Raw genomic sequence first — 17,275 nt, 5'->3', positions numbered from 1 at the left:
TCTCGCCAGGAGATGACGCCATACAACAAGCTCCAATAACTCATGGCCCACACAAAACACGTTTTTACGAATCATCCTGTAAAATAAAGATTCATTTATTAGACTCCATTAGCACTGAAAATAATGTATGCTTGTTGATTAACTTTTATGTCAACTAGGAGAAGGTGCAAAATACAATTTACAACTTTGGCTTAGCTGACATGTACATTCATCCACAGGTATGATTCTCAGTAGAAGTCTTGGCAGTGCATTCTTAGTCAACATAACTAACAAAGGAAGACGTATCCTCTCCATCAGTTTGCATTTCACATCACAAAAGCTAACAGATACTTTGATTATTCAAAATCATCTTTTAAAATACAAATACAATCTTTGAAAATATGTAGGACTTTAGAGGCGTAAACGCAGGTGCAACAATGAACATAAAAATAACGGTTTGAATAGTTTGCCATTACCAAGGGTTTTCATTGCTTTCTTTACCTCCCCCGAAATGGGACAAAACCTTGACGTTTATTTGTTTTACCGTGTCTGTGTTGAACATAAAATGGTGATAAATGTGGAATCCTCTGGCTTCCAGCACTCCAAAAGAAAATGCATCGCCTCGCAAAAGTATCCAGATGGCTTGAAATGTTCATGTTGTAACGTTACAATCGCAAGCCTCAATGTATTTAACTGGGATTTTCTTATCACCAACAGAGTAAGCTCATAATTATGTAGGAGTAAAAAGATGAATAGTTCTCCAAACCTTCTGAAAAAGAAAACAAAAAAGTGTGCATTGCCTTTGTATTCAGCCCCATCGCTCTGATGCCCCAAAAAACAATGAATTAGGAAAAAAAATGGCCCCAGAAATCAAACGATGGAAAAAGAAAGTCAAGCTGTGTTTACTGTGATCTCTGCTTAAAAACAGGTGTTCAGTCAAGGCCTCAGAGGTTTGTTAAGAGAACGTGATTAAAACATCAAAAAACGACACAAAGAACACAGCAGACCGGACTGGGGACAAGTTACAGAGGTGTTTATAATGGTTAGCTTATAAAACCATATCCCAGACTTTGAACACCTCAAGAAGTAGTTAAATCCATAAAGTTAAATTAAATATTTCAAAAAATATGGCAACAGTGCAAACATACATGGTACGAGAACTATAATAAGGCAATCAACATGCCGGGGGCGCCTGTGTAGAAATTACAAACATCCACAGCACAGGTAGGAGAATGCTGTTGATAGGACAACTATTAGCATAGCATTCCAGAAATTAAGACGAAGGAAGCTATTGTTGCCACGAGTCACGTATAAAAGACAGCAAACGAAGAAGGTTTTCCGGTTAGATGAGACTGAAATGTAACTTTCTGGGCTACATGGAAAATTGGTGGTTGGAAACTATTTTGGTGAATTACCCTGAAAACAAAACCCCCCACGATGAAACCAGGAGGTGGCAGCCTCTTTTTTCAGCATTGCAGGGAAGGTTGGAGCTAAATGCTGGGCAATGCTGGAGAAATGTTGGGGCAGGGAAAGAGGTTCACCAAACATAAATACCCCCATGGATTAACCATCCTGATTGTACCACAGCCACTTCACATAAACACACCCACCTTTTAAATAAACAATATTGTGGAAAAGAAATATGATGCACTTATCAGAAACATTAAGAACTAAAATATACTGATGAGTTTGCTGCTAGTCTTTTGCTTCACAAGAAGAATTTTATAGATGGTTCAACAAAACCTAAACATATTTTGAATTTTAAAGATGGGATGATCAAATCATGCCCAGATTCTTTTTTTTAAAAAGTGTTTTTGAAAATTTCTGAACCAACTTCAGAATCATCTGGTGCACAGATATTTTCTAAGTGCTCAATCAATGCAAAATACAAAGGTTGAGCTGTGGATAGAGGTTAGTTCCACATTGACTAGAATTGCAGTTAAGTAAAACAAAACCTTTTCAAGTACAACTTTGCTACTGACAACTTTTTTTGAATGCTAATGACACCCTGGAGGGAGAGCCATGTATAACAGTAACCATATGTTAAATCTAAGGGTTTGATTGGTCCTGCCAAATGTTAGCTCCAATATGACTTATTTTATTAAAGAAGAGTCAATATTTTCTGTGTCTAGATTTGCTAAGCTGGTAATGACCCAAATCTCTGCTGCATCTGTAACTGTAATAAAGGGTGGTTCTACAAAGGACTGAGTCAGTGGGGCTGAATACATTTATGTCACATTATTTATTTTTTTTAAAGATTCATTTTTAAAACTGACTTTTAAAACCATTCTTGAATTTGTGTTTGTAGCGTCACAACATGTGAAAAGGTTCCTAGAGATTGGCACAGTTCTTTTTGTGGCTACACCCCTGTGTAGTCCTCTCTACGTTTTTTTCCCCTTCACCCCTCTCTGCAATCCACAAAGTTTCCTTTAATCCAGTAGCAGATCTGTGCATATTTAAGAGGTGTGATTCTGACTGCCACATTAAATTCCTGAGATGTCCCTTTATTCTCCACCCACTGGTGGCCGGAGAACACACCGATCACCTTGCGCTCCCAACGCCGCCGCCGCCCATCCCACATCCGGGCGTAGACTCCAGAGCCGCTGGCCCCAGGCTGAGCGTCGCAGTGCTGGTACAACAAGTCCGACGTTTCCTCGCCTGCCCGACAGAACCGGTACACCAGCTGTCCAGCGCGGTCATTGTCAAATCCTGAGAAGTGGACACGACGACCGGGAAGTCTCTGAGCTGGGGGGCTGACCCCTAGCTTCATGTGGCGGCGTTTGTGAGGCTTTTTCAGCTCCAGCAAAGCATAGTCGTAGTCCATCCCGATGTCATTGGCATTGCCTTTAATCCAACCTTTGGGAACGTGGGTGCGCTTGGCTCTGATCCACTGGAACTTCATTTTGTCATTAGCAGGTGGGGAGTACTGATCTGGGCCTCCCTCTACATGGTTGGTAAAGTTAGAGGGAAGGTAAATAGGTGAATGTTGTACATCCCGTTGCTTTGGTTTCAAAAAGCCCACCCGAAGCTTCTGGGCTCCTTTCACATAGTTTTTGCCATCGTGAACACAATGAGCAGCTGTGAGAACATGACGGTCCCCCACCAGTGTACCAGAACATCCAGTGGACAGTTTGACAGCCACCGAGAACGGGTACTTAAGCAGGAAGTTCTGCCCCGCAATACTAAAACGACCATCATGTCCAAATATTTGCCGTTTTCTTCTGACATGTGACCGCTCTGCCTTACCAGAGGAACCAGAGGAGTAAGCAGGACTAGTATTGGAATAGGGATTGTAGCCATAAATCCCAATGGCGGTCTCAGTGAGTTGGCCGTTAGAGTCTAGGGTCTCGTAGGCCAGAAGGCTCCGCAAATCCCAGTAGCTGGGACGAGGGGCTTTCTTGTGGCATTCTGGGTCGCAGGGGGAAGCAACGTCCAGGCGTGCCTCATTCACAAACTGCGGCGTCGGTCGAGCCTCTGTCTGCTGGGGCAGGACCACAGGGATACGCTGGAGAATCCACTGCCGCCGAGGAGAGGAGGACAAAACCGAGGGAAGGAAAAGGAGACACAAAAGGGAGGCAAACCTGTGTGGACGTGAAGAAGCGGAGAGCGTGTGAATCACGTTGTGAAAGAAATAAGTGAAATGTGCAACAGCAAATATTTCTGCAAGACACAAGCGATTAACTGTGACCGGATGTCTGGACCCCCCCTTATCAAACATCCTCATTCCTGAATCCTCCATCATACATTTTTAATTACATGCATGAGAGTTGAGGGAGGGCTTTTAATCTTGAGGAATTCTGATCTGAGATGAACATCTGCAGCTGTAACTTTCCACTGTTTTCAACGCAGTAAACCCGACAAACAAGGAGAAGATGGGCTCTCTGAGGGAAAATTCCTGAACTGGCCTGAGGGACTGACCTTAAACCATAAAGAGCAGCTGAAGCAAGTTGCAGGGAGAACAGAGGAGGAGGGTGGGATGTTGTAAATGGATTAGTGGGACACAACGTATGGCTATGAGTTTTAAATTCACCTCGTCCTTTTCTCCCTTTGCTTCTTGCAACCTATAAAGCTTATAAATACGAGATAAAGCGCGCAGCTATTGTCTGCTGTTCTTTCAATTAATAAACTATTCTTCTATTTTTTTTCTCTTTCTAAATAGACGAGTTTAATTCTCTATATCCATCCTTTCATTACGCTCACATCTCCATCACTGCTATGTGACTTACCGGGGAAGCGCAGCCTTGGAGCGCATGGTCCTGCCTCTGCAGGTGAGCCTGTTGCTGAACAGCAACCCCTCCTCAATCCACCGCAGGTAGACAGACACTCCTATAAAACAAGAACCGACGGTGTCTCCGAATTTTTTTTTGTTTAAGTCGCCTTGTTCAACTGAGACGTCGGGGTTTTATGTCGAGTCCTGATCATTCGGTCCGGTCCGCAACGCGCAACTCCGTCCAGAGCGAATGAGCGGGATCATTGTGCGCTGCTGGAGGAGGATCTGCCGTCTGCCTGATCTCCAGAGTGTCACATCCGCCAACGAGGATCCAGAGCGCGCAGCGCCAAGCCCAGTGTCGTCATGTGATATCACATCGCTGCTGCCGATTGCTGCACGGAGCAGGCGAGGCTTCCTGGTTTGAGTCCAGCTACGTCAAATTATGCATGTTGTTGGTTTTCGTCATGCAAAAAAGTTTTCGAGTGCATCTTAATAAGTTCGAATATTATCAAAATATTCATTTGCTTTTGCCTCTCTCTCACCAACATATGCTATAATAGGCATTGCTGAATTTTAATTTGTTCTTGGTAATTAATATTAAAAATATACATTTTCATGACACAGAACGCGGAATGTTTGTGTAGTTTTGTGTATTATTATTATTATTATTATTATTATTATTATTATTATTATTATTATTATTATTATTATTTCTTGCACAAAAAAATCTCCCAATCTGGACTTCTTTCAGAAGCAGTAACTTTCCCATCTTGGACGTCCGCATGCTGCATACCTCATCTTGCTAATATTCCCCAAACTCTTTTTATTTCACAATGCTAAGACTGTGGTGCATCTTTCTTTTCTTTTTTTTTTTTAGTCAGACTTTTTGTTCCCACTCAACCTTCTGTGAATATGCTCTCCAAAAAGCCAGCTTCTTGTAACTTATTCTCCTTGTGGACGTCATTCTGCTGCACAACTGCTGAATCAACAGTCTTCTTCATGATTGTGTTGTAGGCCATAACCTCTCCATACTAAAATCCTGTCAGATAGTCCTGTGTAATTTTTTTTCAAATATTTTGAACGACAGAGAGGTTATTTTGTGTCTGTATTCATTAGAATTAATAGATGTAAATGTTTAAAATATACCATCCAAAGTGTTATTATTGCATAAGACAACACTGATAAAGTGGATATCTTCCAGAGTTTCTGCACTGGTTTCCAAGTTGTGCATTTGAAGGCTTTTCTTTTCAAATCAAGATCCGCTGACCGAACAGCTGGACCGAGCCCTCTGCCAGAACCGAAGAGGAAGGGAGGGACTGTAAAGCTGCACAGAGGATGATGGAAAATGATATCCAGGCTTTTGAATGTGTTTGTTTTTGTGTGTGTGTGTGTTTGAAGGAAAATTTGAGATGCTGCGCATTATCTGTAAGTGACTCATCACGCAGACTCTAAAATGACAACTACATCCGCATCTGGTCAAATTTCCTAAAAGTAATACAAAAACATGAGTGGTTTCCAGTCAGACTTGGACATTGTTGATCGTTGGTCATTATTGTACATCCTCATTTTGTTTAGTGCAAAACAAAGGCTTCGCCTGGTTTGCTCTGCCATGCGCATTGCAGATATTTCTCCAAACTTCCAGAATTTGAAGTGGTGTAATTTCTATCATCAGTGTCACAGCAGCCTCGTTGCTGTTGGGAATGTTGGATGTGGGCAAAGAGGGATTCGAACGCCAGTGTTGGAAGTGTTTCCACTTGAGCCACCCATGCTGAAAATATGCAGACCGTCAGTGGATATTATTCTATCTAATGATTTCAGTAGGAAGAACTGCCAGCAGAGAGAAAGGGAGAGCAGAGGAAATAACAAGAGGGTTGCTGGAAGTGAGCCAGGCACTAATGGATGCCCAAGCCTCCACCCATCCTAACACTTTCGCAGGGTTTCGCAGTGTTCAAGGATACGTTTGAAAATTTGGCTTTGCATTCTCGTGGAAAGCGGAATAAGAATTAAACATTACAAATACAGTAAAACTGCATTTGAGAAATGTGTTATTTAAAGAAAAAAAAGACAGATCTGTTCAAAGGCAAAGTGTTTAGTAGGGAGACTTTTTGTTGGATTTCTTAAACAAGGACCTTTGGGCATTTTGTAACCTTCCTTACTGTCAGGGTACAAATTACACTGTGACAATGAGGGGGGTGGGATTTTTCTTTGGAACAGTAGTTATAATGCAGGCACATAAGTTTAGGAAAATAAAGTATTACAATTTCCCAAAGGTTTTATATTTTCTAACATTTATATAGAGCACAAGGGATCCCATCCAACAAGCTGTTCTGGAGGAAAACTGTCTGAAAATCAGAAACATAGTTCATCCCTATGATCCCATTGGGCCAATACTAGATCCTATGGGATCATCCTATGATCAGGCATTGTTCTAATGTTTGTTTGAGTAATACCAGTAAGTAGATTAACAATTTGTTTTGGGTAATATCTTTTCTATTTTCTTCCAGCATGGTGTTAATGATTAATATATTTATCTATACATTTAGCAAAGAATGGAGAATAACGGTACTTGGCCTTAAAAACAAATCTAAGTAGAAACTCACAGACACACATATTAACACATTTTGGTTGTTTTGACATCTGGCGGCCACAAAATACAGACATAACCTGGTCTGGTCTTGAGTAAATAGTTTCTATGGCCTTTTTGAGAACAATTTGCAGGAGGCAAAACTGGACACCTGTTATTGTTACTTCTGTTGGGGACATCCAAGCCTTAATTTGGCTATACCTCTAATCCACACCATGCTTTAAGTACCAACCTGTTTACTCTATCTTATTCTTCAGACGAGCTAATAAATTTGGCAGTAATTGTGAGATGTTGCTGTTTTTGTCACCGACGGTGCCTTCAACGTTTTACATGTTACCTAGACAATGAGATCCACAAAAGACCACAAGCCCTTGTTGCTTATATCCACGATTATGATCCTTGTTTTCCATTTCACTGTAATCCCCTGCAATCTGTTTAGGTCCTAACAAGGAGGAGGCATTCTGGATCTTGTTTGAATGTTTGTGTTTTTGCATGGTGCAGATTTTTGGGAGGATTTGTAGATGCAGCAAAAACTCAGTGGATAATGTTTATAGGACTTTTGAGCTGTTTGGAGTGATTTTAATAAGGAACACGTCTGTTTTCAATGCAGAACCTCCTCAGAGGAAGACAAGCGTAGTCCATTAGTTCACTTTGCATGACGGGATGTTGTCATATTTACCAAATCATCCAAATCATCCAAATAAATCCTTGCAGCAAAATATTTAATATGAAGTTGTTGGAATCACATTTTTACCTGAGATACCTCATAACGGATTTTTTTTTCCTACGTTAGAGCAATTTGGAGACCACCACAGTATACACATGCCACAGTATATGCATATACTGTGGCAAAGGTAAAGGCAGCTTTACCTTTGAACAAGCCAAAGGTAAAGCTGCTCACATTGTAGCTGCAAAGAAGAAAACATTTTATTACTTTTTTTATGGTTTTTGGCAAGGAAGCACATACAATTCAAAAACATTGTTCAGGGTCTTCTGTAACTGATTACGGATCGGCACCTTTGCCAGAACAAAGGGCGGACCTGCTGGCTCATCAAACACTGCTGAGAATAAAAAAGAAAAGAGCCACACCCATCCTACCGCTCAAGTCTACAAATTGTTGCAGTCATTTACACACTTGGACCATGTCTAAAAAGTGGGCAGAACTCACAATTTAACCTTTTTGTTGTTATTCTCCTGGGTCTAATCAGCTCCACATTCCTTAGACCAGCTGATTTGATCCTTTCTAAAGATAAAAACATGTTAAAGAAGCGCGTGAAATAAGATTGCATTAGAGCTAAATGAGATACAAGGGAAGAATTAATTTCTTTTTTTTTTACTTTGACTGGAGGGGATGGTTCCATCTTACCAAAGCCAGAGTGCTAATATGAGAGACATGTCTGTTTGTTTTGAAATGTTATGAAAGGACCCGTCTGTTTGGCTTTGCCGACTGTCGTCAAGGTAACCAACATTCCCCGGAGTGCTGCTCATGTTAATTGTTTTATTCCTCCCACCGTCCTCCTCTCGCTGCTGGCCACAGACACAATCAAGCGAGTGTGGACAGACTCACCAGTGAGAATGGCCTCTCTCGGTCCTCCTCTGCCTGTCCTCCTTCCGTCGCCGTGTTTTCCCGTCTCTGTGCCTCTCGTGTTTGATTAATCTCTCCCATCCTGGACCTCTTCTCTCACCCATCCCTTGTGGTCGCAGAACAGCTGTTAGGCGAAATGAGATAACCGAGGAGGTCTTTGGAGAAATGATTTGCTGTGAAATCTTTGGATGACCTTGAGCCAAGTCCACCACTCACTGCAAGGCAGGATAATAAAAGTGCTGGCAGGCGTATTTGACATCTAGCGTTTATTTCCTCTTATAAAAGCCTGTTAACACTCGTTCAGTTGCAGTCAAAGGAAATGAGCTTTTTCATGTATGTGGAGTTTTTGCTTTCCTCCATCCTGCAGTAAGCCACATGCTGTCATTTTGCCAGGCCTTGTGTTGCCATGTAAAAGCACAGCAGATTTCCCACAGTAATAGTGTTTATGATAGCATGCAGCAGCTAGAGAGAAACGTTACAGGGTAAATAGGTTGCAGCCATGTACTCACTTCATGTTATGCACACCACACAATGAATGCAGATAATGCAAAGTTCCCATACAACAGAGTGTTAACAATTAACCCCCCACTGAGAAATGAAGTTATGGGTCCCGGCTGGATCAGGACTGAGGTAAATCATTGAAAGACGAACCCTTTATTAGATTTGCTTTTATTATTTTTCTCATGAGGTGTCTAATTTCACAACACTGCATTCAAATTTATCCATTAAAATGGACAGTATTATGTACTTTCTGGGCACATAGAGCCACTTCATTTCACAGTAAAGTAACTGTTACATTCAGTTGTTATAAAAATGCAGTATATCAAACATGACATAAAATAAATCTGACTTCGTCTTTTAATGCCTGGCTGCACTGTGGGCAGTTGGTAGGTCCTGGATTCAAATCCTGGAAGTCTTTCTGCATGGAGTTTGCATGTTCTCCCTGTGCATGCGTGGGTTCTCTCCGGGTACTCCGACTTCCTCCCACAGTCCGTCTGTCTCGTCTTGCAATGGACCGGCGACCTGTCCAGGGTGTTGCTTGTTGATTGCTGGAGATAGGCACCAGCACCCTTCGCGACCCCACTAGGGGTAAGAGTGTTGAACAATGCCTTGAAATGGGGTCTCTGTCTCTTTAAGAAATTCCTGCTCTTTCCGACATGCTGCCTTCAGCACATCATCACACCAACATTGCTATAGCAAACTTCTAACAACGTTTTTTTGTTTGTTTTTTTACCAGGAAAGGGTAACAGGCGTTTCAATAACTATGGCTAATTTATTAGGGAAGCATCAATCACAAGATATAATAATTCAAGCACTTATTAAATATTTAAATGACACGAAATTAGCTGAGAGGATTTTAGTATGTATGTGTGTGTGTGTGTGTGTGTGTGTATGTATGTATACAATATAGTTATTTTAGGGTTTTAAAGGATAAATTGCATTTCTGGATTACACCTCCGTCCAGTTGATGGCGGTAATACTCCAAGCCAGTAAACACCATAGAAGAAGAAGACGTTTTTACCCGCATTTCACTGAGAAAAAGAGGCTGCCCCACCAGGTATTTGCTAATTGCTGCTGCCATTTGTGCGCACGTGTCAGTCGATCTCGCGCGTGTCTGTACGCGTCTAGCTTTTAGCTCTTCATATTCTGCAGCTCTGAGGATGAGCTTCGTGGAAAAGGCAACGCCTTTTGAGACCATGTTTCTGCAAACACAATGGCTACCAGGTGAGATTTAAAGGATTTCTCAAACATGAAAAAAATCAAAGTAAAATGCCAGGTATGTTTTTGATTTTCCATAATACTGGTCCTTTACAACAGGATGATGGGACTTAACGAACATAATGTAGAAATTCATAAAGTGGTGAACAAATGTGGCGGAGAGAAAACTTTAAAATAAATAAGCAAGACTTATAATATCTTTGTTGCGTAAGTGTTGACACTGTTAGCACAGCTGAACTAAAAGATTGTTTACCTGACATTTAGTTCAATTCCTGCATTTAGTTTCCGTCATTAGGAGTCTGTTTCACAGCTTGACCTGATCATATTTGCCCAGATAGTGATGACATTATCTTGTCCACAGCTTTCTATAGCTGACCTCAGATTTTCTGTCAGCTTTCTTCCTGGATTCTGGTTTGGTCATTCAAAAACTTCTATTTTCTTCTGGTGAAACCATTCTTTTGTCAAATTTGCTAAATGTTTGAAGTCACAAGGATGCTGAACAGTTCAATCTTATTTTTACCTTCAGTTGCTTAGCAGACACTTGAAGGTTTGGGGTCAAAACTAAGCTGTATTTAGAACTGTCCATGATTTCATCCGCTATGTTGGAGAGATTTTATGTTTGGAAGAAAATGCTTCTGCCTTTCAACCCCACTCATCAGACCAAACATATGGAGAAAACAGGAGATGGCTGTCACATGTGGAAAACAATCAGTACTAACCAGAAATTCCTACAGTGCTGTCAGGCTCTTGGCAACCTTCCTGAAAGTTTTCTGTTCTGTTTTGGAAAAATGGCCAATTTTAGTTATTTCCCAACGGCTCCATGTTTTATCAAATTACTGATGACTGTATTTAGTGTGTCATGGTTGGGTTTTTGTGCCTCTCTGGTGACTAAGACTTTCATACAATTGATCCTTTGCAACCTCTGCAAACTATGGCTTTAACCACAAGATAAAAATTTGTAAAGCATCGAGTGGATTGTGTTTACAGTTAGTAAAACTCTAGGACTAATAGAAGTTTAAATTAAAAAATACTGAATGTTAGAATTGAATTTAAAGGTTAGTCAAAGTGTGTGCATGCCATTTGACCAGGGTAAATACAGTTTGACATGACATGTAGAGCTCAAACTTGGATTGTGCAGTGAAATTCACGGCAAAGCATTTATGGCATCCTGTGAGATTTGGGGTTTTCTTGTGTCAGTTTTTCTTTTGGTTGTTGTACTTGATGTTCTCACAAACCCAAGTTTGTTTTATCGGCAGGTAATAATTATTTAAACTTTGGTTTCTCTGATGTTGTTTTTTTTCTCATAAGGCTGGAGCTTGTAATAGAGTTGCAACATAACGTCGTCTGACATTGAGTCAATTCTGTGGTAAGTAACTGTAAGTCACAGGAATGAGGGTCATGGGAGGACGTTTTATGTGAGTTATCCGACAGAACAGATGGAGGAGAAATAAAACAAAGCGGGCAAATCAGTTGTTGAGGCAAAGCTTAAACTTGGCAGGTCCAGTTGATGGCGTCTGGGAGGCTGGGTTGAATTAACATAAGTAAATCTGATGTTTTGTCCTCCACCCCGAAGACCACAAATCTACAAATGCAGCATCTGCTTTATGTCAGTGAGATCAAATGATCATTGCATTATTATTTTGACCTTTTGATCAGGGTCTAATCCAGTGCAATTATAATACGTATAAAATCCAGTTTTTAGCAAAATGAGTGACTCAGGGGACTGATATCTTGAAGTTTTCATTGAGCATGCCAATTTGATCTACAAAAGTTGTGAGTCTCAAGCACGCAAATCTCCAGTAGTGTTTGATGGTCTGAAGAGCATCGTTGTTTGTAGCGCGCTATGCCAGAAAATTAAAAGATAACCATGATGCCTTGTCTTAAGGAGCAAGGGAGGAAAAAAACCCCCAAAAGAACCTGAAACATTGGGAAATTTTACCGTAAAAATATGTATTTTATTGTATTTATACGGTAAAATTCTGGAAACCACAGCTGCCAGTATTTTATTATAAATTAGAGATTTTTTTTCACAGTGTTAGGGCTTAGACCTATCTCTCTTGATCACTAACTTGACCCACTGACTTGTCTAACACCTCTTAATATCTTGTTGAGTTACCCTTAGAGGACCATCAGCAGCCATTGCTTGGAGAGTCTTGTTATAATTTCTTATCTCAAGCAACAGTCAACTATCTTATCTTGTTAGTGTGTTAAAAGGTCAAACTCCCTCCTTAAATATATATGTGAGTACTTTATAAGATCTCAAAATTCAGGCCATGACATAAACCTGTTTTGCATAACAGCCGCATTCAGGAAAGCCATGTTGCAGTTTAAGCTTTTTCAATCTGTTTATGACTCCGCTTCTTGCTGTTTTATCACAGCATCTTGAAACTGATTCTGAACTTCATCTGTTTCTTGAAAACAAATCATTTAAACAGCTCTGTTTCTCAGATGAAAACAGTACCAAACATGACCTCAACGTGAATCCCAACAAAGCACAATAAATCTAATAGACTTGTCATACCATTCACATGACTACTCATAATATATTAACATGCTTTTATAAATCAAACCACCAGCTTGCCTGCAGAGACGGTAACTAAGACAAACGCCGTCTTTGCTCAAGGTTGATTGTTGTCTGATCCAAGTGTATCCACCCATCCCTGAGAGAGCAACCACACACTGCAGAACGTGTAGCCGTCAGCCACTGATGAGCCACAGATCCCAGAAATCCTTCTGAATTTAATTAATCTTCAAACCTTGTGACTATTTTTCAATGCTTTTCCGTGGCTACCATCCAAAGCCTGCTACATTCTCAGAGATAAAGACCTCCATTCTTTGGTCACAGTTGGAGCATCTTGTTCAGTTCGAACTCTTGTCCCACGGCTATCAAACTGTGTGAGCCTGCATTTGGGGGAACAAATGGTTCACCAAGTATTTAAAATTTTAAGGAGAAAGAAAAGAATCTCCTTTTTCCAAAACAATGAGTTTACTGTTAGATTCGGATATCAAAAAAAAAATCTTTTCACAGGTTAAAATTTCCTCCTTCTTTTTTGTCTCATTGTCACTCGAACTTTAAAGCTTAGATTCTTTTTGTCCAGAAATGGACTGTCAATGTGACACAAACCTAGAGTCCATTAAAAGAGCAGTAACGTCATCTGTCTATAAAAGTCAGTACACCATAATGAAATATCTTGGCACTGGTGATTTCATGACATGGTCACAATTTCTTATGTCTAAGCTTTGTTGATTGGCTGCATTGTTCTGCAGGGAGTTTTAGATGCCTGTTTGACTGTGTGTGGCCTTGTATTTGATACACTGTAAGGCCCGTTTTTCCAACAAACACTACACTGTGAGGGCCGGCTGGTCCTTATGGGCCTAAACCCCAGGCGTGAGGTGCGGAGGATGTTAATAATGGGCTTAGGAATATGTGAGTCACTGAGGTTGTTGATCCACTTGATCTGTTCAGTCCCTTTCCTCATGAGTCAGTCTGAATGTGGGTTTTAAGCTTGGGGCTTTTTTAATATAAGTGCTTAATTTGATATAATTATTACAGACAACCACTTGGTATTTAATTTCGTATTACTTCTAAAATTATATATCCTACATTTTCTTTTACAAAACAGAAAAAGAAAGAAGGCAAGACAAACTTGCATTTATCAGGGCATTAATACGTACAATATCCTCACTCAAAATGTGAGAAATACATTTTTTGTAAGTTGAGAAGTGCAGATTTTACGTAAGATGGCGACTCTGAGGCATGGTGAAGATTTACCAAAAGGAAGAAACAAAGTTACAAACATGACATAAACAGGACTAGATTTAGCATGGAGGAGTAAGAAACATAGAAAACCAAACTTGGAGCAGGAACTAAAACCAAGATATGAAACCTGACGCGTGTGTGTGGAGCGGTGGAAGCTGCTGTGCTGTGGCAACTCCATGGAGGCGCTGAAAGGAAAATTGAAACCTTAATTTTGGGTAGGCTGTTGGGGGTGAAACACATTTAATTCAATATTAGTACTCAATTATATATATTTTTCCTACACTGTAACCGGAAAAGAGTCCTTATGATAAGAATCTATAAAGATTAGTGATATTTACAGTGAGGAAAAAACCTATGAAGGCGTTTTCTTAATATGGGAAGAACCTCAATGACTGTTTCACCAACTTAACAGGAGAAAAGGAAAATGTTGCAGTTAGCTTTTGTTACACATTTTAGACACACATTATGATGCTGAAATCCCAACTGTAACCCCCTAAGTGCAAGTTTCCAAACCACTTCCAATTTAAACAGTGTTTTGTCCTCTGTTTCCATCTGTTTATATAAAGTATTTCTCTTTTTTCCACATACTTTGATTAGCTACGGGATGGGTGAATTCTTACATTTCAAATTCAAGCAGGCAGATAACGGTCTACTCAGTCACGGCATCCTATTTTAATAGTGTGTTTGGAGTAATCTGCCTTGAGAAGAAGCAGATGTGCTGTATCACATCCAGAAAACAATGCTGAAGGGGGAAGATGTTTATCTTATGAAGCAGAGCACGTCAGGTGGAAAGGCCAAGCTGACACGAGGATACCGATGGTTTAACACAATAAAAGCTGGATTGGGCTTCTTGTTTTTTTTTTGTTTTGTTAGGAAATGACCTGCATGACTCAGAGAACCCAGAAACACCAGTAAAGCAGGATCTGTGCAGATTCGCTAAACAATCTACAAGGTAATTTTACTTCTGTCTGTAGCTCTTCATGCAAATCTTTCGGTTTCAGTCAATAAATCCATTACATGTTTGCATCAGATGATAAACAGCATCTCATTCCTTTTGGATCTTTGTGTACTCATCAATCTTTCCTCTCCTCCACACTCCCACGAAACCAATGTTCCCATTGTAACACCGTAACCAGGCCATGGTGACTGACCAGCAGGAAGAGTGGAGGATTTCGGGTTAATGAGAGCTGCCGTGTGGGAAGGAGTGAGTCCACAGCAGGAGGGAGACCACTGCGTCACTCAGACAAAGGGATTTTCCATGTTTTGATGTAGGAATACTCTTTCAAAGCATCCCTGCGTTGGAATAATTGAAGCAACATCACGCCACCCAAACAGCTTTGTGTTCAAGGTATTTTTATTTTTCCTGTCAGGGTTGCCATAGGTGGATTCCGACTATTGTGTAGATTAGGTGCAAACTATTTCCGCCCCACCCTGTCAGCGCCAACTCAGAGTTTAACTGAAAGTTTATAAAAAAAATAATAAAATTGCATACATATTTTTTTTCTATATCATCTTCTCATTGGGTAGATTTGGTGAATATTTGCTCCTAACTGTTCCTCAAAGCAAACGGAGTGTCCTGTAGTTCAGACTGTTTTTCACTGAGCTTGTAGGGTTGTAGCATTCAGTTCATCCTGCTTGAACCAGGGGCCTGCAGCAGGAAATGGCCGGGGTCCAGCATGGCTCCGCTTCAGGTCTGTGAGTAATTTTGTTGTGATATGTGCTGATTTTGGATCTGAGCTTTAGTCCCCAAGCACACATAAACATTTACAGACTGTTTGCTCTATAGTTGTGAGGACAATAGACTGAATTTGCAACCTGTTCTATGGTCTGATCAAGTTCATCTCATACACTTTTTTATCAACAAACTTTAATCTGCGGCCTGAAAATTAAACTTTACTGACTGCATGCTGGAGGTGTTTCTCCTTTGATTTCTCTCTTATTGTTTGGAAAATTAGGCTGATGAGGTTGTAAAGTCACATAAATCTCTGACATACTTCATCCTGTGAGCTTTGAGAACCGCCTCACATGTTATGACAATTCGAATGACTCACAGAGCGAACTCATGTGACCTTCATGAGAAACAGTTTAATCTACAATCAGAACTAAAGAAGCTTTTATAATGAGGGGTGAACATTTCCAAATAAGACTTCTTGCTAGGGCTGAGCAATATGGCTGAAAAGTGTATCATGATATACTGTAAGTGCTTCACATCAGTCTATTGATAAGTATTGATTATATCTGAAACATTGCCAAACTGGGGCTGTGGCCTTTCCTGTTTTATCCTCAGTTTCTTCTCTAGCTGGTGTACTCGTTTTCTCCTTTCACTCCACAGCATTCTTTTTATTTTTCAGTAGTTATGAAGCACTGTGGCAAAACCTGAAACTGCTGCTGCGCAAGGTACTTAACAAAGTTGTTGCTAGGTAACGAAAGATTGAGAGAGTTAGTTGATGCTCCCAACCTTTCTTAGCTAGCTGTGAGAAGTAGAGTGGTTAAAGCCTTTCCTCTGCCTACATCCCCCAGAATGCTGTTCGGTTCTGGATCGGAGTTCAGTGAAATTATTAAATATTCTATCAGACATATTGTCTATTGATATTGGTCATGTGTTCATCATGATATATTTTCATTTATATATTGCCCAGCCCTACCTCTTACTTTAATTTAAGGTATTAATTCATGACAATAGTGAGATCTGTAGTTGAAAAGTGTAATACTCTATTTCACTCCAATTGTACTACATTTAGTATCCATGACATTACACATTTCTGATATTGATATTTTTTGTGTGTTGAAGGAAAAATCAGTAATGATCAGATTTGATCTAATGATTTTTTGTTAACTTTAAGACAATTTATTTTAGACTAGATATGACCAAAAAAAACTACTCTGAGGGTTTACCTAAGGAAACCAAATGGTCCATGACAATTAAATGTATTTACATTCAAACTGATGAACAGTTAATGACGACATTTATACATCAGGCTTCCGACTAATTACAAATAGACATCAGGTTTGTGGAGTTCTGTAAACGCAGAGCTTTTGGCATTGGGCTGGTTTGGAGCCTTCTTATCAGCGTTACCGCAATGCCAATCAGGAAAGCAATGACAAATGATTCTTCCAGAGGCAATTGTTGCTGCCTTTCAATTGTTCTCAACATGGAAAGAGTTACAGAGACATTTCCCAACTGGTCAGAGTTTATCACTCTACTGTGGGAAAGATTGTTCACAGGTGGAAAGCAGTCGAGTTAGCTGGAAAAGTAATAGATGATCTATCAAGTTCAGCCTGAGTTCAGAGGGTTTAAAGCAACAAAAACATAAAAAAGGCACAATAACTGAGAACTGCATCTAGTTCTCAACAGACTAAAATGCAATTAAAACACACTAAAAAGAAAAAGAAAGGCAGTAAAAAGAAAAGCATTTGTTGTGTTGCTCGTTTGGATAA

General features: G+C 40.1%; 1 protein-coding gene and 1 long non-coding RNA gene across 2 annotated transcripts; one reads left to right on the top strand and one right to left on the bottom strand.

Moving 5' to 3' along the window:
- Positions 1 to 60: 60 nt before the first annotated feature.
- LOC116718878 (serine protease 23) lies at positions 61 to 4,561 on the bottom strand. Its single transcript, XM_032561135.1, has 2 exons — positions 4,206 to 4,561; positions 61 to 3,560 (listed from the first exon to the last, which is right to left on the bottom strand). The coding sequence occupies exons 1-2, from the start codon at positions 4,229 to 4,231 to the stop codon at positions 2,378 to 2,380; spliced, it is 1,209 nt and encodes a 402-aa protein (XP_032417026.1). The 5' UTR covers positions 4,232 to 4,561; the 3' UTR covers positions 61 to 2,377.
- Positions 4,562 to 7,217: 2,656 nt separating this feature from the next.
- On the top strand, positions 7,218 to 15,747 carry LOC116718881 (uncharacterized). The gene is made up of 3 exons (XR_004339012.1): positions 7,218 to 10,083; positions 14,711 to 14,789; positions 14,974 to 15,747. It is a non-coding gene; the product is annotated as an uncharacterized LOC116718881 (long non-coding RNA).
- Positions 15,748 to 17,275: the final 1,528 nt, after the last annotated feature.

The sequence above is a fragment of the Xiphophorus hellerii genome, chromosome 4 (assembly GCF_003331165.1).
Source record: "Xiphophorus hellerii strain 12219 chromosome 4, Xiphophorus_hellerii-4.1, whole genome shotgun sequence".
In the NCBI taxonomy this organism is placed as follows: domain Eukaryota; kingdom Metazoa; phylum Chordata; class Actinopteri; order Cyprinodontiformes; family Poeciliidae; genus Xiphophorus; species Xiphophorus hellerii.
This window is presented reverse-complemented; position numbering and strand designations above follow the sequence as displayed.